This window comes from Lacerta agilis, chromosome 1 (assembly GCF_009819535.1).
Source record: "Lacerta agilis isolate rLacAgi1 chromosome 1, rLacAgi1.pri, whole genome shotgun sequence".
Taxonomy (NCBI): Eukaryota; Metazoa; Chordata; class Lepidosauria; order Squamata; family Lacertidae; genus Lacerta; species Lacerta agilis.
In genome coordinates, this window is record NC_046312.1 from 18,843,838 (window position 1) to 18,867,080 (window position 23,243).

The window sequence follows — 23,243 nt, forward strand, 5'->3', positions numbered from 1 at the left end:
TAGCATTCGCAGAACTTCTTTCTTGAGTGAAATTAGTGAATAACCTTTGTGTGTGCAACAGCTGCCAGAAAGCTGGTTTAGGGCAATGTTGTGTTGGAAATCACTGCATTTAATTTCAGAAGTCTTCTACAGTGGAGGAAGGACATGGATGTTTGTTTGGCAATGCAAATTAAGATGTCACTAGTTGGGGGGAGGTATTACATAAATAAATTCTTTTCATTATTTATCTTCTGCCTTGCAGTTTTAACACATCTTTGTATGTTTTGCAAGGAATAAAGCATTAGCATATGCTGGAATAAGATCGCAAAATCACACCTTTCTCCTTTTTTATTTCAGTGACGTTGACAACTTAATGACTGATGCATTTTTATGAATGTTTAAATAATTTTCAATGCAGAATGACTATAGGTGTTCAGTTTATGCAGTTTTATACTTTTGTTTCTCGCCATAGGTTTATAGGCACAGACATCAAAGTGTCCCATGAACAAAGACAGAGATCGGCTTCCCGTTGTTTGAGTACAGATTTATATATTGGACAGATGGAACTTCTGGAGTGCCTCTTTTCCATGGACTCTCATTCTGACATACCTCACTATACAGAGGTAGAAATCCGTATGGCTTAACACAAGCCATTGAAATGCATTGCAAAAACTCTTAATACACTAGTAGTACTCTCCTATGAATATTTGCTTTCAAGTAAACTGCGTTCAGTGGCCAAGTGTTCCATAGGAATGCTTATTTGGGGAGGAATTCAGTGGCACACTTTCCCAGATGTTCAAACAGCACAAGCATTTCAGCTGAACCCTGGTTCTGCTGGACTACTTCTCCTTTGTCTTTTAAATTTCCCAAAGCTCCATATTCTCTCTTTACACATGCAGTTTGTAGTGTAAAGAGAGACAGCATCTTGGCAATACAGTTGTTGCATCACTGCAAGTTTCTCTAGACAACTCATAAAATGTCAAAAAAATACCAAAGGTCTATTTAATGGATTAGACCACAGCAGATCATCTGGTACAGAAACAAATCGAATGAGGTGACCTTCTCGTAGATAATTTTGTCTTCCTCCCTAATCAATGTATTTGCTTTCAGTAGAATTGTAGAGTTGGAAGGGACCCTGAGGGTCATCTAGTCCAACCCCCTGCAATGCAGGGATTTTAATTACTTGTGAAATATACTTGCATTTAATCACTGCCTTTTATTTTGCTATAGCTGCTAATGTTTAACTCTGAAAGACAAGGAAACAAGTTGCACCCTCTCTCCTGCCTTCAGCTCCATTACAAGCACTCGGATAACAGAGGGCCTCAGGTAGATTAGAAAATATTATTTCCTCTTATCTTTTGAATAAAAAACAATTGAAATCTTTATACCAAGTTGTGTGTAGCTCTGTAGAAAATTATGTATTTTGCCACTAAGACTCTTTATTTTATTTTATTTTGTAACAGGGTAGCCAAGGGAGATTGAGCTCTGTCCCCCAGAAAGCAGATTTACAAATCAAGTTGAGTCCAGCTTTCTGTGAATTAGATATCAGCATTGTGGATAGACTAAATTCACTGCTTCAGCCGCAGAAGTTAACCACAGTGGAGATGATGGCATCACATATGTACACCTCCTACAACAAACATATTAGCCTGGTAAAGTAATTGTACGCTGCTTACATTTTTGTCACTGATAAAAGGAAAACGACAAGATGGCATGTGGTAGCTTTTCTCTACTGATCACTGTCAGGTTTACAATTCCATGTAAATAATTTAATAAATAATTGTACATTGTGTGGTTTTGTCCCACTCAGAAGTTGATTACTTGCAACTCAGGGTGTGAACTTTATTGAAAAGTTTAGGGAGGCGAGATGGAACAAAAATTATACCAGTGGTATTTGATCTATGATGAAGCATTTTTTTTTTTTTTTGCAGTAGAACAGCTATTTGGCTTAGACCTTTGCTAATTGACTTTAGCCAGTGCTCCTATATTAAACAGGAAACACTGTTAAGAATGTTTGAAATGTACAATAAAGCATTAAAAATGACTATGACTTTCTATAATTTTAGCTAAATTGTACATGTTTGCTGTAATGCAATGGACTGTGGACATAACTGCTTTGGACTGCTGTGATTGAACCCCCCATAAAAGCTTCTCTAGAAGGTTGGGAGGGGATCCAAAACCTTGTGAAATTCAGAATTGTTTTAAAAATATTTGTTTGCCCTCCCCTTATTTTGCAATTGATTCAGCACAAGGCATTTGCTGAAGTTTTTCTGGACGATTCCCGTACTCCTGCAAATTGCAAAGTGTCGGTACAAGTGACTGCACCAGCTTTGAAGCTCTCAGTTCGCTTCCCAATTCCTGACCTGCGGTCAGACCCAGAACGTGGACCTTGGTTCAAGAAATCACTTCAGAAAGAAATTCTTCATTTAGAATTTGCAGATATGGAACTCAAAACCGAGTTTACAGGAGGACCAACTCCAGAGCAAGTTAAATTAGAGCTCACTTTTAAAGAGCTAACTGGTAAGCAAAGGGATCTCTATTGGTTGCAATAGATGGTTGTAGCCAGTGCTTTTCATTTGAGGTGCCATGTATTTATAAAAGTGCAGTGGATGCCAGCACAAAATGGCTGGCATGGGAAGCGAAAAAAGGGGTGCTGGTACTCAGCACCACTGAGTACTGTTGCACCTACCAACCCAAAATCCTGGTTGTAGCTACATTGTTCCTGGGAAATATGAGGGACCTATTAATAAGATGATACTTATTTATTGTTCCAGTTTCTATTATTATAGGAATATGCGGACTTTCTTCAGAGAGAATGGAAAGGAAGACAATTTTCATATATATAGCATATGAGATTACAGGGAAATTTGCTTGTTACTTTTTTTTTTGCAACTTTAGACAAAGCCCAATAAATCTTTGGCATTTGAGACGTAACTGTTACATGATAGTTAGAGATATTTGGTCTTGTGTAATCATAGTAGTCTGCAATCCTCTTTTGATGCCAGAGGAGCTCACTACCTAAATTATTTTCAGAGCTTACAAGGAGCTACTTTTCCATTCCATCTTTGTGATGGAAAAGGAAAAATTGTTTCAAAAAGGCTGATTTTGTGTCACTGCTAAATGAAGAAGCTAATCTCTTCATAATTAAATGGCTAATCCTAGGCATGCACACCATAATCTTCTCTGGTTTCACCATAGCATCATTTGAAGAAGGCAAAGAGGAATCAGCTGTACAATTTTTTCAAGTTTCCAGTGGAGTAGTTGGAGAGATGGTCTCATCAGACAACTTTGACTGGCCACGGTAAAACAAAATACTATTTGTTCTCTGTGTAAATCCTAACCACTTATGATGTGCTGCTGCTGAAAAAACTAACTGTTTAGAGCAGAGTTAAATTATCAGTCATATAGTCACTTCTAGTGTTTCAGTGCTGCCCAGGAGACTGGTCTTCCTCACTCTTAATACACAGGGTTCGGAACTGCAGAAAGCTGAGAAACTATTCATGCTTGCACTTACTTAGGGGAAGTACGTTTATATAAACATATACAATATTAACATGGAAATAGATTTTGTGTGTGTTGAAAATAGCTGTAGAAACTTTTATGAGAACCTTTTCATTGCCACAAAATGCGTAACTATTTCTGGAATTAGTTACAGTTTCCTCCTCTTATTGACTATTAGGATTGTACTTAAAATAAACCCACTGGCTGTGCACTCCATTCTGGAAAGGATAGCTCCTGAGGATGAAGAGGAGGTTGATGGTCATTTTCAAGAAGAGGAAGAAGGAGGATCTCACTCCCTGAAGGATGTGTGTGATCTTAGAAGACCAAAGCCATCTCCCTTTTCCTCTCGTCGAGTCATGTTTGAGAATGAAGAAGTAAGCTCAAAGGGCTTATCCGTATGGCATTTTTTGCATCCAGTTGCTGGATTCAGTTTCAACAAATAATTAACCATCATAAATTGCTCAACTTATGCTGTTTGGTTAGTTGGCATGGTCTCAACAAATCACTGCAAACCATTTCCCCAAGGCAAGCCTGTGTCACTTACATGAGCATCTAAAAACAATATGAAGTAATCTGCTGTTATTTACTCTGTTGTTATTTCCTGTGTTGTTTTTAGCTGCTCTGTCATTGCATTTTGTACATTGCATTGAGACACGTTTGAGAAAGGCTAATAATAACCACAGATTATACCTGAGATGATGTTTTTATTTCTAGATGGTGATGCCAGGAGACGCATTGGAGATGACTGAGTTTCAGGATAAAGCAATCAGCAATTCTCATTATGTACTGGAGCTCATGTTACCAAATGTGTATTTAACATTCCCAAACAAGACCTTTTATGAAAAGCTGTATAATCGGTAAGTATAAGCACTAAGCTTTCATGGTTTGCGTGACCCATGATTTGGATCCAGAGGAGGCCTTTTTTGAGCAGAAGGCAGGGGAAAGCTCTTTCCATCACTTTCACCCTACAGCTAATGCCACCTCTCTCTTCCCTTTCCTGCTTTGGACTAGGATCACCTTTCCTAGCCCCTTTACAGGTTCTACATAATACCTGTTCCATAGTTGTAATAAATCCATACAGTCAAACCTTGGTTGTCAAACGCAATCTGTTCCGGAAGATGGTTCGACTTCCGAAATCTTTGACAACCAAGGCACAGCTTCCGATTGGTTGCAAGAGCTTCTTGCACTCAAGCGGGAGCCACGTCGGGCGTTTGGGTTCCGAAAAATGTTTGAAAACCAGAGCATTTACTTCCGGGTTTTCGGCATTCGGGAGCCAAAACATTCGAAAATGGAGCCGTTCAAGAACTGAGGTTTCACTGTATTCTAGTGTGCCTAGCCTGTTGACATCAGGCAGGTGCTTTCAATGTAGTCTTTTTGGTGCCTGCTTAAGACATTTTTGCTAAGGCAAGCCCATCCAGATACATAGTAGTTGACATGCTTCAATCTTTTCCTGTTACTTTTAATTCTCTCTTTTTAAGTATTTGTTTTCAGCTTTGCATAGGTAATTTTAATATTGCTTGTAAACCACTTAGGAGTTTTACTGTAATCAAGCGTTATATACATTTCGTTGAGTTAAATAAAATAAACCCATTATCAGTTCATTTTTCCAGATCACAGACCTGCCTTTGTTCAAGTTCTTTCAGGTTCAGATTAATACATGCCTGTATTTTTCCCCCTTTCTAGGATCAGTAATGATTTATTACTGTGGGAACCCACAGCTCCATCTCCTGTGGAAACATTTGAAAATATTTCTTACGGTGTTGGACTTTCGGTGGCCAGCCAGCTGATCAACACATTCAGTAAAGACAGTCAATTCAAATCTACTATTCACTATGGTAATATACTATAAACATCTTACCAAATTATTATGTTTAAGCATATAAAAGTCCAGGTGTATCTCTAATACAGCTGAAGCTACTGAATTGATGAGGGAGAAACTATACATAAAGGGGTTACTTGCTGTTCCTGAGGGAAAATTTAAAATCTGCTTAATTTTTAACATCCTTATTTTTTTTTAAAAAATGTGGTTTCGCTTTCTATGATAAGCTGTTTATTGTGCATGGTTAAAGATTCACTTGTTGTTGTTTTTTGCTTTGCCTTTTGTAGATGATGATAGTGGGTCTGAGGAGGAAACACTCCAATATTTTTCCACCGTTGATCCAAATTACTGTTCCCGGAGAAAGAAAAAAACTGAACCCCAGAACAGGAACACACAGAGTTTTCTGTCAGTTCTTTTGAACGTTAATCATGGATTAGTGTCAATATTCACTGATGTCAAGGTATGACTTCTAGGGTGAGAGAACCCATAATAGCTTGTTATTTTTACTATACTGCATAAACCACTATGGTAACATGTTGATTGTTCATAGCATGTTAGGGATGGTGTTGGTTTTTGTTTTAAAGGATGAGATTGCTTCAGATAAAGTGTGGGCTAAGCAGAGGAATCTTTTCAGACAACCTATAATTCTCTGATTCTTTCTCCAGCAGGACGATGGGAGTGTATGTGAAGACAAACATGGAGAATTTTGGTTTGAGTTCAGTAGTGGGTCGCTGTTCTGTGTGACAAAGTATGAAGGCTTTGAAGACCAGCATTACATCTGTCTCCATTCTAGTAGCCTCAGCTTATATCATCAAGGTATGAAATGTCAGTGTAGAAATAATGTTTGTGTTCCAAACTATAAAAAGGTGAGGGGTTGAGTAAGGGAGAAAATGAGCGATTGTCATCTAGCAAGTTATACAAAACCTTGACAGCTAGGGTTTGTGGGCCTTACAATTTACAGATGAGTGAGAAGCAACTCCTCCTTCCAGTATATGTTTCTCAAATAATTTTGATTTGATTTGATTTAATATTCTAGAGCACTTGCCTTTCAGTTCCGCCCCCCCCCCCAGTACAAATATATGAATCCAAATTGGGAATTATTACTTCCTTACAAATGTAAGTCTACTACAGTCCAATTTATCCACCACAACTGCATTCCATAAGCTAATAATAATAATTTATGATTTATACCCCACCCATCTGGCTGGGTTTTCCCAGCCACTCTGGGCAGCTTCCAACAAAATATTAAAATACAGTAGTTTGTCAAACATTAAAAGCTTCCCTATACATGGAAAGAAATGTACTCATAATATGTCTAAGGAGCTAGTCGTGGTGCTTATGCAAAACACAGGAGGGTGAATTGCTAATAACTAATTCAGAACTAAATAAAAAATTCCTTCCAGTAGCACCTTAGAGACCAACTGAGTTTGTTCTTGTTGTCAGCTTTCGTGTGCATGCACACGAAAGCTCATTCCAAGAACAAACTTAGTTGGTCTCTAAGGTGCTACTGGAAGGAATTTTTTATTTTATTTTGTTTTGACTATGGCAGACCAACACGGCTACCTATCTGTAACTAATTCAGAACTGACATATAGAAAGTTTTTTTTCTAAGTACACCTATGGTTGCAAAACCATCTATTTGTACAGTAAGAAAGTTGTGTTGCATGTCTGCAGGTATTCCTACGGAATTTCTGAAGGACTCCTTTCCTAGAAGAGAACTACTCCTAAATGCATTGTTCTATTTTTAAAATAAGTATAGTATTTCTGTCAATATATATAACAAAACAAATTGCTGATTTGTTTGACAAATTGACAAGAATTGAGAAATCTTCCCTGCAGTTTTACTTACCAAAGTCTGGGTGTTTAGAACATCAGTCAGATGTTAGCAAGTTTTAGAGTAAAATATGTGGATTTTTTTATACCTCAATTCAAAATGTCTTTGAAGGACCATCTAACCACAAAGCTGTCTTTCTGCAGGTGTGGTGGATGGAGTTGTCTGTCCATCTGAAGTAAGGCTGCCAAGTGCAACGCCACCCCATTTGTTAGAGCCTACTATTTACTTTTCGGAAGAAGACGGTCTCAGTAGGGCTTCCTCAGATGGTGTGGGAGTGGACTGCTTAAGCATGTTGTCTGTTGCAGTTAAGATACAATCAAATAAGTTGGAGACCAATACAAAGGTTTGTATTTAGAAATTAATATCTACATATCAATATCTATATCTGTATATACCCGGAAAGTATTTACATGAATACTTTGGATGAACTTGTTTTTGTAGGAGTTTTTAGTTGCTGTTGGACTAAGAGGAGCCACTCTTCAACACAGAGTACTTCCTTCAGGTTTAAGCTGGCATGAACAGGTATGTTAATTTGCTAAATTTTCTGTGCTATATAGGGAGATATTTCTCTTGGGGTGGGGTGGGGGTGGCTATGTTCTAATAAGGAGAAAGATGCCTACTGAGTATTGGAGTTCCTGTAAGCTTGCTTTGTGTGACTCAGTCCTGTATAAGTAGGGACCCCTCTCCTTCTGAGTAAAATATAAAGTAAAGGTAAAGGGACCCCTGACCATTAGGTCCAGTTGTGTCCGACTCTGGGGTTGCGGTGCTCATCTCGCGTTACTGGCCAAGAGAGCCGGTGTACAGCTTCCGGGTCATGCGGCCAGCATGACAAAGCTGCTTCTGGTGAACCAGAGCAGCGCACGGAAACGCCTTTTACCTTCCCGGCAGGAGCTGGGACCGAGCAACGGGAGCTCACCCCATCGCGGGGATGCGAACCGCCAAACTTCTGATCAGCAAGCCCTAGGCTCTGTGGTTTAACCCACAGCGCCACCCGCATTCTTATTGTTACCTTATTGTAAAGGTAAAATATACCTTTACAATAAATATATTATCCATCTCTTCTCCTTTTTATATATTCTGCAAAATCTTTCAGTGACAGCTAATGTTATCTTACTTGCTTAGAATACAGTGGGCCTATCTTTACACTTTTGTAATTGTAGATTTTGTATTTTTTGAACATTTCTGATGAGCCTGTGTTGGGATATAATCCTCCAGCTTCTGTTACAACTTTTCACGTCCATCTCTGGAGTTGTGCCCTGGATTACAGGTAAGCTAAACAAATAAAGTGTTTGAATCAGCCTCTTAAGTCAACTGTTGTTCTGAACCAGTTGCTTTAATATTCAGTTTGTCAAGTTTATTTATGGTCACTTGAAGTTCTGAACAACTTGCTTTCCAAATATGTTTCAAATAATTTTTATTTTATTTTTGGGTAGGCCTCTGTTTTTGCCAACTAGATCACTTCTTACCGTTGAAACATTTAGCATTTCAAGTAGTGTGGCACTGGATAAATCATCTTCTACTCTCAGGTAAAGTTTGTTAAGAACTTTAACAAATCCCACATTTAACTTATATTTCTTTCAACACTTACAAAATTGTTGGAAAATGCAATTCCTTAAAAAAAACACCCTTTTTCTTATAGAATAATCTTGGATGAGGCTGCTTTGCATCTGTCTGACAAGTGTAATGTTACAGTGAACCTCCAAAGGGGTAAGTGTATGTCAGCTTTTAAAGGGATTCTAGTAAGGATATTAAAAGGTGCTTTTACGTTAAGCAACAGTTAGTTGAGCTGGACATGATTGTCTGATGTAGCATGATGGAGGGAAGAAGCTTTGTCATTCTGAATTTCCCATGCATGTGATTATTGTCTAGTTACGATCAACATATTAGAATCAAATGTCAACCTGCATCCCAGTATATTAATGAATTCTGGATTTATTGCTAAACAACTGTAAATTTGTCCATGGAAGCGCAAGACAAAATTGGCCACTAAAATAGTCATTCTAAAATCATTCCCATTCATAAGACAAATAAAAGCAGTTGCAATCATAGCCGGGGGGGGGGGGGGGGGGCAACTGTCTGATCGTTTTCTGTAGTTTGGAAAGGGCTTGAGTTTCAGTCGTAAAACAATCCATCATCATGAGGCCATTTGACGTCTTAAATATGAGGCATAAGCAGGAATTCAGGAGTTTAGCAGATAATTATTTTGTTTTCTTCAGATTATGTTCGAGTTATGGACATGGGACTCTTAGAACTGACTATAAGGGCAATGAAACCTGGATCTGATGGAGAGAGAGTAAGGAATTGAGTTAAAATATAAAAGCTAAATTATGTGTGTTTTAAGTTTTGGAGTGTGTGTGTTTTTTAAGTAATAGTATAATAAAGCTTTGGACTTGAGATACTTGTTGGGAAAAAGTGTGATTGAAATTGACTTTGCCTCTTAAACATACTAGGTCATTTTCTCAACACATATGTCTGGTTCCTTGATCATACAATCAGGACTGACTTAAGAAAAGTGCATCTTCTGCTGATGTCGGACATGATTTTGAATTATTGTCTGTTTAGAGTAAGCCACGTTTTGAACTCCATTGTTCCAGTGATGTGATCCACATTAGAACGTGCTCAGATTCCTGTGCTGCGTTAATGAATCTTATCCAGTATATTGCAAGTTACGGTGATCTGAATCCACCTGCAAAGATAGAGAATACTTGTGGAGCAACCAAGCAAAATGTTAAGGTATGAATAGGCATCTCTCTCTCTCTCTCTCTCTCTCTCTCTCTCTCTCCTGTTTCCAGTCACCATAACTTTTTATGGCTTAGCTTTGTCCACAGTTGTGAAAACCAATTACACAGAGCTTTTTAAAAAAAAAAAAATTATCCCTACTAACTCACAATAGGCTATGTCTTGCATGGACTGGGCTGACTTTCAGATGCCAATATACCCTCACCGAATTCGTATTGGTAGCCAGCAGTGGTTTTGCAAATATTCTGAAATCTGTCATATAGGGGTAGCAATCACAATTTCAGTTAATTTGTTTAGCTTGAAAAGAAATAACCTAACATTGGTTCCCAAGAGGATGGGTTGGTGCCTTCAACTGAGGGCACTGGCTACCACGAGGGTTAATTATTAATAACTAACCTCTGGACCGGAGCATTGAATCAACATTTTTACTGTCTATCTTGATCACTTTTGTAAAGTTGAGAAACAACACTCTTGTAAACAAACTAAGCTAGCATGCATCATAGCTACAGATATTTATCAAGAACTGCACTGTATTTCCTTTATAAGTTTAGACTGGTGTATTTCTTATCTTCCAGGCAGATTTCTCTAGCCGGCCATCATCCCAAGGTCCAATCCTGGCAGAAGCTGACCAACAGATTTTACGGGATTTAATGAGTGATGCTATGGAAGAGATTGAAACCCAGCAACTTACTTCCCCCTCTAAGCCACAAGCTAATGGTAGATCTTTCCAGGTTTCTTTTGTTTTTAAAGAGTTGCCATTTAAATACAGTATTTCAAATGAATCCTGTTAAATTAGGGTTGCCATACGTCTGGAATTTCCCAGACATATCCGGAATACTGCTATCTCTAGCAGTGTCTGGGTGGAAATCAGAAATATGTACATGAAAATTTGTTGGCAGTGCTGCTTTTGCCAATTTTTCCTAAAAGTAACTCAAAAATGTTTTTTTGCGGATTTGCCAAAAGAAAAGAAAAGCTGAACAACTTTGGGTAAAGCTTTTTCTGTCCTGATTTTCACTGTTTGAAATCTGGCCACCCTATGTTAAATGCCTTCTGCTCATACTTCACCTGCTTAATCTTGATAGAAGTGTCTTGTTTCTCTTCTCCCAGGTGTTTTGGATGAAAAGACACAAACGCCAGCACCAACTTGCTCAGATCTCTTCCTGTTTCCTGATGAAAGTGGGAACCTCTCTCTTGAGCCAAGTCCTACCTATGCTTCCTTCACTCCCCATATGATTAATGAAGCGATAGGAGATGTACCTTCCGAAAACGATGACTTCTGTATTCTTTTTGCACCGAAAGCTGTTGTCTCTGTAAGAAAAACCTAATGTTAATAAGAAATCAAATGTGTGTGTGGGGGGGACCTTTTAAAACTCATGGGTTAATTGATTTGGTTAACAGCTGTTGCATGAAGACAATCTGTGTTGGATCTGGAGAGCTTCTCACTGGGGCATCCTTTTGGAATGTGACATGACAGATCCATGCAGAGCAGGTTGATAACGCAATTGCTAAATGACCTTAAAGGCGGTTGCTCAAATTGGGCAATAACTCCAGCATGCTGTGGAGAGAAATGGGTAGTTGCCATTTTGTGCAAAATACAGCATGAAGTTTGCTGCTATGTATTATATATGCATTATAAGTGATGTTTTCAGTATTTTTAATGTTAGAATTAGAAGTTATCTTTGGGCAAGGGAATGGAGCCTTTCCGTTTGGTTAAAGCAGAGTCAAGCTAAATCAATAGAAAATGCTAGCCCCCCCCCCCATTTTACCTATGTTAGTCTCCAGCTACCTTCTAATTGTAGGGGACGCTGGTGGCGCTTTGGTCTAAACCACAGAGCCTACGGCTTGCCGATTGGAAGGTCAGCAGTTTGAATCCCTGCAACGGGGTGAGCTCCCGTTATTCGGTCCCAGCTCCTGCCCACCTAGCAGTTCGAAAGCACATCAGAGTGCAAGTAGATAAATAGGTACCGCTCCAGCGGGAAGGTAAACGGTGTTTCCGTGCGCTGCTTTGGTTCACCAGAAGCGGCTTAGTCATGCTGGCCACGTGACCCAGAAGCTGTCTGAGGACAAATGCCGGCTCCCTCGGCCTATAGAGCGAGATGAGCGCCACAACCCCAGAGTCGTCTGCGACGGTCAGGGGTACCTTTACCTTTTACCTTCTAGTTAGCAGAATTGGTTGTTTTGAAGGCCGTTCTTTCTTGCCACTGGCCACAGGCAAGGGCCTATTTACAAACCTGCAGTGAACATAACAACTGGGAGCCGAGCAATATTTATAATTTTTCCACAGAAAAACAACAATAAATGGATTATTATTATTATTATTATTATTTAAAAAAAACAGCATTTAATGTGCATGCACTTAATATCCTGTAACCTTTTAGGATAAAGTAGAAGAGCCAGTAGTAAAAACTATGGTTGATGATGCGATCCTGATAAAAGAGAACCATTTCAGTCTGCCGGTGAAAAAGGCAGACACTAACAAAGGTCCATTGAGATTTCCTATCCCATTGGTGCGCTACGTTGTGAAAGAAATCTCACTCATTTGGCACCTTTATGGGGGAAAGGACTTTGGAAATGCACCCCCTACATCTCCAGCTAAGAGTTACATGTAAGTACTTCTAGTATTAGCTTAGCAACTTCATACCATAGGGGAAAGATTCATTTGTCTTCAAAACTGAACCCTGTGTCCAGGTGAGGGGTTGTTTTGCCCTTTCTCATTTACTCTCCCTCAGTATAGCCCATTGCTTTTCTCTGCATTCCACTTCTTAAACATGGCAGAAAATTGTTTATTACCTTCTTACATAGGAAAAAGATGCATTTGTCTTCAGAACATAAAACTCTCTGGGCTAGTGCATTAAGGGGGGGGGAACGCTCTAGCTTAGTTCCAGCTAGACTTTCCCCTCCTCCACCTTCAGACAGGGTGTTCTGTGAGGAACTGGATTTAAAAAAACAAACAAAAAACACGATACCATTTATTGCAGCTTTTATTCTCTCCTCCCCCCCCCCCCCCCAAACATGGTTTACTATTTCTTATATTCTATCTTGGGAGATCTTGTATCCTAAAAGCAGGATATTAATAATTGTAATACATAAAATGGCTATTATTTATCTGTGTCAGGACATCATCTCATTCAGTTTCCCCTGGAGCTCCATCTGAGCGAGTGGAAGTGTTTTTTTTCTTCCTGGCTGGCATTGTTGGTTAAATCTAAGGTGGTGAAAGCAGGCAATGTACTTTCAGTGTTTTTTTTTTATGCCACTTTACATTTTCCTAATACTTATAGAATGCTTGCCCATCAAGTTCTTTTGAAGAGGAAAATGCTAACAGTGGCAGCTAGTTGATTCCCCCCCCCCTTTTATTTTTACTCTTCTGTTTGTTTACTTTTTATAGAAATATTTATAAAACTGCTCGCCTTATAAAATGTCAGAGTAGTGTTGAGAATACACTGAGAATAAAAGTTATAATAACAGAGCTGTCAACCTTACTTTTTTTTTTGCATTGGGAAACGGCCATAGCTGTCAACTTTCCCTTTTTTTGCAATGGGAAACGGTGCTGGAATAAGGGAATTTCCCGCAAAAAAGGGAAAGTTGACAGCTGTTTAATAATACAGTCTTACCTCGGCTCCCAAACGATCAAAAACCGTAAGTTTTTCTTTTGGAAGCCGAATGTCCGATGGGGCTTCTGCAGCTTCCAAATGGCTGCAGAAGTTTCCTGCAGCCAATCACAAGCACGCTTTGGAAGTCAGAACGTTTCGGAAGCTGAACGGACTTCCAGAATGGCTTCTGTTCAACTTCCGAGGTACGACTGTAATACAGCACCAAAAGATGACCAGTTGAGCATTGAAACAGTTGTTGCAAGCCAAGCTTAAAGTTTAAATAGAAAAATAATCCTCTTTCTCCTATTCCAGTAGTCCTCAGAGCTCTCCTTCTCACACACCAACAAGGCATGGGCGCAACACAGTCTGTGGTGGAAGAGGAAGGAACCCAGATTTCTTAATGGAAATACAGTTAAGTAAGGTAAGAATAACTGAACAACTGCGACAGTTGTTCTTTATTGCTGGGAAGTTCTCTACAACTGATGGGCACCATATTTGCCCATTTGTTTGGCATGCATAGGATATGAAGCACTACAGAAATACAGAGGCAATGTGGCCTTTTCCTCAGGCTCTAAAATCTGAGGACCTTTTTGTGAGCCATAGCAGTATATACTTGGACCTTTTGAACTTACAAAGGGCAGAGAGTGGAATGACCATAACTGGCGAATTGGCCACAGCTGGAAACAGGCACTCCTTGCCACTGAAGCCACCTGAATTTGTAAGGGACAACTCTGTATCAAGAAGCATTGCAAATGCTACAGGGGGGTCTTAATAGGGTTCTTGCCTTTTCCCTTTCCTGGTTATAAGGTCAAATTCCAGCATGAGGTATATCCATCCGGCGAAGCAGAGTGTGAGGTCAACCTGCTGGAGCAACCTGTGTCTCGTCAAGTGTTTGTGGTTCAAGATCTTGAGATCAGAGATCGCTTGGCTACATCACAGATGAATAAATTTCTCTACCTCTATTGCAGTAAGGAGATGCCTAGGAAGGCACATTCTAATATGGTAAGGCTGTGTAACAACTTGCTAAACGTGGAAATGATGGGGCTGAGAATAGATGTGGCATCCACATGCAGCGTAGAAGTATGTGTTCCACTAAAGTTGTGTCTGACCTCCACTGGGACTTGAAAAACAGTCCATAAACACCCAGTAATAAACATATCAGTAATGATTCTGCTGGAAAGATTCTTTATCTTTTATATATGCTCTCAGAGCAATTCACATATATACGTTCATTTTTATTCAGCTTTTCTTTCTCTCTTCACTTGTTACTTCAGTTGACGGTCAAAGCTCTGCATGTTCGTCCAGAGTCGGGCAGATCGCCCCAGGAGTGTTGTTTGCGAGTGTCATTAATGCCACTTCGTCTCAACATTGACCAGGTTGGTTTAGCAAGCAACACTTCTTAGGAAAATATATATATAGAATTTATGCAGTGCAATGATTCCTTAATCACTTGTTCCTATAATCTGTAGTAAACATTTTGTGGGTATGAATTGCAAAGTTGTCATTTGATTAAGTTTGCAACGATAGCTGTGCGAAGTTGCCTTTATTGCATAAGTAACTTGCTTCGGTGGAAGAAAGACAATCATTTATGAAGTACAGTTGGTTGTTGTTGCTATTTATTGAATTCATTGGTTGTTTTATTTTGCCAAAGGTAACCCAAAACAACTTAAAATTAAAATGTTTTTGTTAATCATTAGAGAAAATCTCATAATCATGCTGGGCAGGGTATTCATGGATGGAGGTTCCTCCAGGGATGCATGTTCAGTGTGTATTTTTGCGCCTTGTGCACAGTGTATCTTTGCACCTGCTTATGTGGTCCACTCACTGACAGGCGGTAAGGATCTTTTGCCTTCATTGCAACAGTGCTTCTACATGCAGCACTTTTGTTTTCCTCAATATGAATGGAAAGCATAGGAAAAAGTAAAAGGGGCTCGTGGGAAACCACCGCAACTCGACCTAACCCTGCCACTCATGGAGCCAGTATCTGCGTGAGGGCCTGTTTTGCTCTTTCTCAACTTGCCTGGCTGGCAGCCCATTTACTCTCGCCCATAGATGTCGATGGGTGTCATTGAGAATCGAGCCAGCCTGTGTCAGAATAATCCATTCCTTTTCTCTGCATTCTCCCTTTTTATCATGGCAAAAGATTTGCTTATATATAGGCATGTGTGATGTATATAAAAATGCAAAAACACTTTCTCTTATCCCTTCTGTTGAACTCAAAGAAGTGTCTAACAGGGATGGTCAAGCTGTGTCTATCCCAGGCTTCATCACACTTGGCCCTCCAGATGTTTTGAGACTACAATTCCCATCATCCCTGACCACTGCTCCTGCTAGCTAGGGATCATGGGAGTTGTAGGCCAAAAACATCTGGAGGGCCAAGTTTGAGGAAGCCTAGTCTATCCTGATGTTGCTGAACTACAACTCCCATCAGTCTCTGGCAGCATAGCCAATCACCCAAAGGTAATGGGAGTTGTATTTCAGTAACATCTGGAGGGTCACAGTTTATCCACCCCTAGTATATAAGGTAACCACACTTGTTTGTGATTTATATGCTGCTTTTATGTTTCAGGATGCCCTGTTTTTCTTGAAGGATTTTTTCACTAGCCTGTCTACAGAAGTAGAAGTCCTAATGACTCCAGATCCCGAGGGTAAATAATTTGTCTTTTTTTTTGGTAATGAATTCATAGAAACATATAAATGGACAGCAGAGCTACAAGCAAATAACTCTTTCATTGGCAGCCTTAGATTTCAGCATGAATTTATTTATCTGTTTGCAGTTAAGAAGCCTCCTGGTGCAGATGTAACATGTACCTTGCCCAGGCACCACAGCAATTTCAAAGAGCCAAGTCCAGTCATTTCTTTCTCCTTATACAAGCGAGCGAGCCAGAACGGAAGTGTCGATTCTGTGGATATGCTCAATGGGGATGACCATAATTTTGCACACGAAGAGGCATCATTCAGTGACCAGCCAATCTTTTTCAGGTACCTTGAGACATAGATCACAGGTGGTTTCAGGTGTTGTTCGACTCCGGCTCCCATCATCCACAGCATGAACGACCAGTAGGCAAGAACAGTGGGAGCTGTAGTTGAGCAACATCTGGAGAACCACAGATCCCCACCACCACCACCACCACCTTAGATCCATGAGATGCTCTAGTGAAGTTACAGTCATCTCCTATTTCACTCCTTTGGTAAACTCTTAATTTCTGCAGTCCAGAAGCATCTATTTTATAATCAGTGGACTTCTTTTATCTGTAGCCCCAGTCCATAACCCTATATGTGTAACAAAGCATATATGCATGTATATATGCGGAACTTCCTGCATATGTAAGGCTATCTATGGGCGGTGGGGTAAAGATCACAGTCCTTGCACTGTTAACAGCATCCCTGATCTTGACTGCATTGATAGTGAGTGGTTAGTTTGTGAAAAAGAGAGAAGTGAGAAGACTGCATGCAGGCGCACGTAAATGCACCTGCATGTAAGGGGCCAGTTGTTTGTCTTTGTGCCCTCTGTGTCAGGTTGGGAAGGATGTGTGTATTAAACAAGCAATCATTAACATAAAAAGGGGTGGGGGTGATTTCAGCCTTAGCCACAGTCACCAGTGAGTCTGGTCCCATCCACTGGAAAGCAGCCCCTGGAGGTAAAAAGGTTGCCCACCTGATGTTTAAGCTCATCATATTCATGCTTCCCCCACAGTGTATATTATGTGACCATTTTCATCAGATGTTAAACTAAAAAGATAGTAGGAAATACAAGTTTCCTTCACAGGACCAACCCTTGCTTGCATGTAGTACAGTTGTACCTTGGAAGTCGAACAGAATCTGTTCCGGAAGTCCGTTTGACTTCCAAAACATTCGGAAACCAAAGCGCGGCTTCTGATTGGCTGCAGGAAGCTCCTGCAGCCAATTGGAACCCCCGTCAGATGTTCGGCTTCGAAAAGAATGTTCACTTCCGGTTTTCAATCGTTCAGGAGCCAAACCATTCGGCAACTAAGCCATTCAAGATCCAAGGTATAATTGTATTCTTAAAAATGCTGCACGGTAGAACTGCACTTTAATTTTCCTAAAGGTGACTTTTCTGAGTATAAGCATTATCAAAAAGAATAGAAGTATGAGACTGGATTTTGTAAGATTAAGATGACCAGTAGGTCTGGCAACTTTTAAATCCACTAGAAAGTTGGGGATTTAGCAAATATAGGTGGAGGTTAGTGATCCTAAAAAATAATAATAATGGAGCTCAGGGATGTTAGTTTTACTTTTTACCATCTTAGGTTTTATTTGTTGATCCCAACTTTCCAACTGTGTTTTTGTTTCTGTGTAGCATGTTACCACATATTTTTCCTTTTAGAGAATTTCGATTTACATCGGAAGTTCCAATACGTCTTGATTACCATGGCAAGCATGTTTCTATGGATCAGGTTTGTTGGCTTTTGTTGATTAAATTAGCCTTTTGGGGTGTCATATTCAATAGTTCTTTCTTTATTTTGGAAACATGAAACATTTATGCTCAAAATCTTCAGATAAATCAAAAGATTGCTAAACTTATGGTCTTGCAAATAAGTCCAGAAAAGCTGGTAGCCTGCAAAGATTCTTACCAGTCCATTTGCCCACACATAAATTTTGAGGGTCATTTGTGGTTTAAAAGAAAAAATCACCAACTTTCTGCTTTGTCACCTGGAGGAGATTCTTGTTCACTGCAGGCAACTTGCAGGTGAGGGGACCTCCAACTTTCATTAAAGCAGCCAGAACCCAATATGCCATCAATTTTCAGATGGCATTCTGCAGTAGGTAGTAGTGAAAGACCTTTTGGTAAAACTTACATACCTAACTGCAAAACAGGGATGATTTCATTGGTGGCCCCTCATAGTGATGGCTGTGGAATACTTACTGTAGGAAAGCTAAAGTTGTCCTTTCAGTGCCAGGCCTAGACTGCCTTTGTTCTCACAGGCCATGGGTAGGCAAACTAAGGCCCGGGGGCCGGATCCGGCCCAACTGCCTTCTAAATCCGGCCTGCGGTCAGTCTGGAATCAGCGTGTTTTTACATGAGTAGAATGTGTCCTTTTATTTAAAATGCATATCTGGGTTATTTGTGGGGCATAGGAATTCATTCATTTTTTTTCCAAATATAGTCCGTCCGCCCCCCCCCCAAAGGTCTGAGGGACAGTGGACTGGCTCCCTGCTGAAGAAGTTTGCTGACCCCTATCCCAGGCTATTTAAGATCATGTACTTTAATCCCTTTTGTTATGGTTGGTGGCTTCTGACCTCCTGTAACTTGATGGTGATGCCAGGTTCTATGCTTTTGGTTGTATTTTATTCCGTTTTTATTATATTTTGTGTTTGACTTTAACGCCAATCGACTTTCTAAAGCTTATTGTGAATTCTTAAGCTAGCGTTTCCTTTATTTTTCTATACAACACCCAGGGACTTTTATTTTGGGAGGCCACTTATAAATACAGTTAATTTAGTAAAGAAATGATGAAAACAGTCAAGAATACTTTGGTGTTTATTTGCTGCTTATGAACCGTTTGACCCTTTTAACTTTCAGGGTACATTAGCTGGGATTCTGATTGGGCTTGCTCAGTTAAACTGCTCAGAATTGAAACTGAAGAGGCTTTGCTATAGACATGGGTAAGTTTCTCCAGTTGTTCTAATGGAGTTGCTGTGTTAGGCTTTCCGTTCCAGGAAAACCAACACCGAGCATTGCAATTGTGGGTGGAATTCAGCGTTACATTTTTCCAATGGTTCCATCTGTACAAGCATTACAACTTGCCATGCAGAACTATCCTACCTCTCCTCCCCCTGTGCACCGTTCTGTGGGTTCTCTTGACCCCACTAAGACAATTTAGGGGTGGTGCACAGGGCGAGGAAAGCAAGAGGGCGGACGTCCTTGTGCAGGACTTCTGCTGACGGGGCTGGTGAGGTGCTCCTACCCTGTGTTTGCTGTGAAGGAAAGACAAACAGAACAATTCCACTAGATCAAGCACTTTGGGCTGCATAGCTGAACTTTCCCTCCCTCTCCTGTCTTTGTGAAACCCCTGTGTGCCCCCTAAATTGCCCCAGAGAGTTGGGGGAACCCCAGAACACATTTAGAGGTACACATGGAGAGGGAAGGAAGTTCCGTAGTGCAGCCTACGGTGCTTGCTCTAGCAGAACTGTTTGGTTGGTAACTGGCCAGAGTAATTCACAGATCTTAATAGCAATAAGTGATGTAGTCTCTCCATCATACCTTCCTATCATTCTTTAGGTAACAAAATGTTACTTTTGTACACACACAGGTTGCTAGGTGTGGATAAGCTTTTCTCTTACGCCATCTCAGAATGGATTAACGACATCAAGAAAAACCAGCTACCAGGTATTCTAGGAGGAGTCGGGCCAATGCATTCATTAGTTCAATTAGGTAAGTTCCTGCAGTATTTTTTAAGCCTCTCTGTTTTTTATTCTACGCGCATGCATTCATATGAATGAATATTTTTCCTGAGCGATTATCCATAGCATGCTGTCTTTAATTACAGTGCAGGGTCTAAAAGACTTGGTGTGGTTACCAATAGAACAATACCGAAAAGATGGCCGCATTGTAAGAGGCTTTCAGAGAGGCGCAGCTTCTTTTGGTACATCTACTGCTATGGCAGCATTGGAACTGACAAACAGAATGGTTCAGACCATACAGGTATGTTTTCCCTTTAAGGAGGCCTAATCTTACTTGAAGCAAACAAAATTTTGGGAAATGGTTTCAGAAGGCAATAAAGCCTACAATTACATAGCCAGCTGAAATCTCTCTTTTTTTCATCCTTAATTAAGAGGAGGGAAGGTGTGGCCTGCGATGTTTCGGTAGCTTGGTATTTGGAATAGCATTTTAAAGAGTTAGGCATGAATGCTGAAATCTGAACACTCAAAAAAAAAATCTTTTAGAAGTGATGTCTATTCATTGCTGGCAAAATATCTGTAGATGCAGCAGGCATTGTGTGAGAGAGGAGGGGTTATATCCTGTAAGGAGACTGTGGGGATGCGTATTGCAGCTCCCCGTGGGAATCATGTCAGCAGAGCCCAGGTAGCGTAGGGTTGGAGATGAAAGACTTATTTTATCCACACCACAGTAATACCCCCAAGAAATATTATATCCCCCACAGAAGTGAATGTCAATAATTAACTTAGTTGGGAGAAAAATGAAGGTGTGCTCTAATTGGTCCCTTTGAATGCCATAATTTGCTCTTTTTTTTTTTTTTTTTGGACCATGCCCTAGTGTATGTTGGGAACCAGCAGGAGTGGATAGATAGATTACATGGAGCCCCAGGAGATGAGAATGCATTCTTAATATTTAGCATCGGCTTGTGTTTTAAAAAGCTAGGAGGCTTATCATGTACAGATAATTGGATATTATGGGCATATCTAGGTTTTTACTGGCTCACCACACTTGGTAAGACAATGATTTTATTTATTTATTTATTTATTGAAACCGATACTTAGGCAGCTGCAGAAACAGCTTATGACATGGTTTCCCCCGGGCCTAGTTTAATTGAGACAAAGAAGATCAAACGACTTTCTCGCTACCGCCTGGCTCATCAGCCTGTGGACCTTCGTGAAGGTGTGGCCAAAGCATACAGTGTTGTAAAAGAGGTAAGGAGCGTTACCATTGCCTTCTGGCCATCTGCATTGCATTCACAGAGGCAGGGAGAGATGCCTTCAGAATGGGTATTGAGCGCCATTTTTAGGATATTGCTATGGCTTTAATGAGGCTATATAGCCTTCATTTTTCTGCACAATAATTTTATTTCTCCTTAGGGGAGTGGTATTTTCTCCATGTTGGTTTGTCAGGTGGACACCCAAGAGAGGGTTGCGGTTGTTTGGTGTCTGTGCAATGTGGCATTTCAGCTGCCCTTTGTGACGTGCTGAAACCCCTAACCACTGCTTGCTCTGATTGCTCTATTGTTGGTTTCTTTTCAATGACTAGGAACAGATTTAAATCCATGCTTGACCTTAGAACATGGGATGATACCTCCAATTTTTTTTTTATAATTTGGCATAATATTTGGATTTTTTGAGCATTGAATAATATGTATAATTTGGAATATTTAATATGGTTTGATTGGATTGTTAAAGTGGAAAATTTAATAAATTGTATTTTTTAAAAAAAATAAAAAATAAATCCATGCTTGACCATTTTGTTTCTCTGCCCAATGTGCGGCCCAGCAGGCCACATACTGCATTTCACCACTGGTTGTATCCACTCACTTTGAAACCAGCTTCTGGAGCTTAGGCATCAAGCTGCTTAGCCAGTTCAGCTCTGCAAGAACTGAATTCACCGTTTTGCTGCTCTGTAGGAAGGGCTTCCCTGTTTCATTGCAGTGAATAATAGGATGTAATTGAGAGAGATTCTGGGGCTTAGAGAGACTTGATGACCCAACCCACTGCCCCCCCCACCTCCCCCAGCAGTTTACTTCACTAAAGGGAGATGGTGCAGTTCTTAACACTCAATGTTTTGTATGTCTGGGACTCTCTTAAGGGGATTACAGATACGGCGCATACCATCTATGAAACTGCTGCTCGAGAACATGAGAACAGAGGAGTCACTGGAGCAGTGGGAGGTGTCCTCCGCCAGATCCCGCCAACTGTGGTGAAACCTCTCATAATGGCAACAGAGGCGACGTCAAATGTGTTGGGCGGCATGAGAAACCAAATCAGGCCCGATGTGCGTCAGGAAGAGTCCCAGAAGTGGCGCCTTGGAGAGGACTGATAGCTTTAAGCATGTTTGACGTACAGAGACTGGGAAACTGGAAGCATAAATCGTTTATCCTCATGGCAGCTTTAGATGGGACGTATCCTTTGAATATGCTTATCTCAGGAACACAAGAGATTGGAAAGCAATTGGATGGCAAAACCTGAAAGCAAGTTTGGTCAGTGCCAAATGGAGCTTAGGCATCAAGCTACTTTTTTAAAAAATTACAGCCAAATCCAGGAAAATGCTGACTTTAGACTGGGCGCCATGTCCTCCTTGGTATCTTGATATTTGTTGTTGGCAGGGTATTTTTGTTCTTCTTTCGAAGCAACCACACTTCCCATACTTATCAGTCTACATGCATATAAAGGGGTTCCCCAACCATGGTTGAAATATGTTTTAAAAAGCAAAGGGTTACATTAGTGCCCTTCTGTAACAGGGTTGATGTCTGGTGTGAGACATGGACACTACAGGATACTAAAAGGAAAAGGGGATTTCAATTATTTTGCTAATTGTGAGTGTCTCACATGTGGCACTTAGCAACAAGGACAATCTGTCTTGATACCTGGTCAGAAAATTGTTTTCAGATGACTGTGGACATCTGTTTCCCCTACATAATGACTGTTTCCCCTACATAATGAATTCCTCCTTTTGTGGAGATTTGAGCAATCTGAATGTTGCAGACATGTTCTGTTGTGTTGCACTTTAAAGAATTTTGCCTGTATATTGCCTTTTTAAAATAGTTGTTAATAAATGTGCATTTTGTCCTTATGTAGTTTTAAAACTTATGCAAATCACTTAAAGGGAGAGAACACTACAAGATCATCAGTGACATTAAAAATGGATTGCAGTGCTTGCAGTTATTCAGATTGCTGCATAGGAAAAAGGTGCCTAGTGAGCGGTTGGTTCTGAATACACACAGAGGGAATGTAGTTTGTGGGGAAAGGTGTCTTGTGAAAGGAATATTGGGACTTGTATATGTTGACATGAGTTCATGATTCAGTTTAAATGCTATGCAAGTTACATCTTGGTAGTCATTTTTTCCAATTTTCACAGCAAAGAGTTACT

The 23,243-nt window shown here is 40.2% G+C and overlaps 1 protein-coding gene across 3 annotated transcripts in view; it reads left to right on the plus strand.

The window, feature by feature from the left end:
- Positions 1–22,946, plus strand: part of ATG2B (autophagy related 2B) — a 41,002-nt gene extending 18,056 nt beyond the window's left edge. For 2 of the 3 annotated variants that reach the window (XM_033140297.1, XM_033140304.1), the window contains exons 12-42: positions 452–602; positions 1,210–1,305; positions 1,443–1,631; positions 2,226–2,499; positions 3,178–3,280; positions 3,659–3,854; positions 4,195–4,337; positions 5,164–5,315; positions 5,587–5,759; positions 5,965–6,115; positions 7,277–7,476; positions 7,575–7,655; positions 8,294–8,400; positions 8,567–8,659; positions 8,773–8,840; positions 9,350–9,426; positions 9,696–9,866; positions 10,448–10,589; positions 10,980–11,182; positions 12,251–12,477; positions 13,775–13,883; positions 14,270–14,464; positions 14,737–14,838; positions 16,032–16,110; positions 16,240–16,444; positions 17,811–17,880; positions 19,008–19,090; positions 19,738–19,859; positions 19,975–20,129; positions 20,927–21,076; positions 21,963–22,946. In XM_033140297.1, the coding sequence (XP_032996188.1) occupies positions 452–602; positions 1,210–1,305; positions 1,443–1,631; positions 2,226–2,499; positions 3,178–3,280; positions 3,659–3,854; positions 4,195–4,337; positions 5,164–5,315; positions 5,587–5,759; positions 5,965–6,115; positions 7,277–7,476; positions 7,575–7,655; positions 8,294–8,400; positions 8,567–8,659; positions 8,773–8,840; positions 9,350–9,426; positions 9,696–9,866; positions 10,448–10,589; positions 10,980–11,182; positions 12,251–12,477; positions 13,775–13,883; positions 14,270–14,464; positions 14,737–14,838; positions 16,032–16,110; positions 16,240–16,444; positions 17,811–17,880; positions 19,008–19,090; positions 19,738–19,859; positions 19,975–20,129; positions 20,927–21,076; positions 21,963–22,193 (4,498 nt within the window). In that variant the 3' untranslated portion in view covers positions 22,194–22,946. The remainder of the gene's footprint in view (positions 1–451; positions 603–1,209; positions 1,306–1,442; positions 1,632–2,225; positions 2,500–3,177; positions 3,281–3,658; positions 3,855–4,194; positions 4,338–5,163; positions 5,316–5,586; positions 5,760–5,964; positions 6,116–7,276; positions 7,477–7,574; positions 7,656–8,293; positions 8,401–8,566; positions 8,660–8,772; positions 8,841–9,349; positions 9,427–9,695; positions 9,867–10,447; positions 10,590–10,979; positions 11,183–12,250; positions 12,478–13,774; positions 13,884–14,269; positions 14,465–14,736; positions 14,839–16,031; positions 16,111–16,239; positions 16,445–17,810; positions 17,881–19,007; positions 19,091–19,737; positions 19,860–19,974; positions 20,130–20,926; positions 21,077–21,962) is intronic. The other variant, XM_033140313.1, reaches the window with a different exon arrangement.
- Positions 22,947–23,243: the final 297 nt, after the last annotated feature.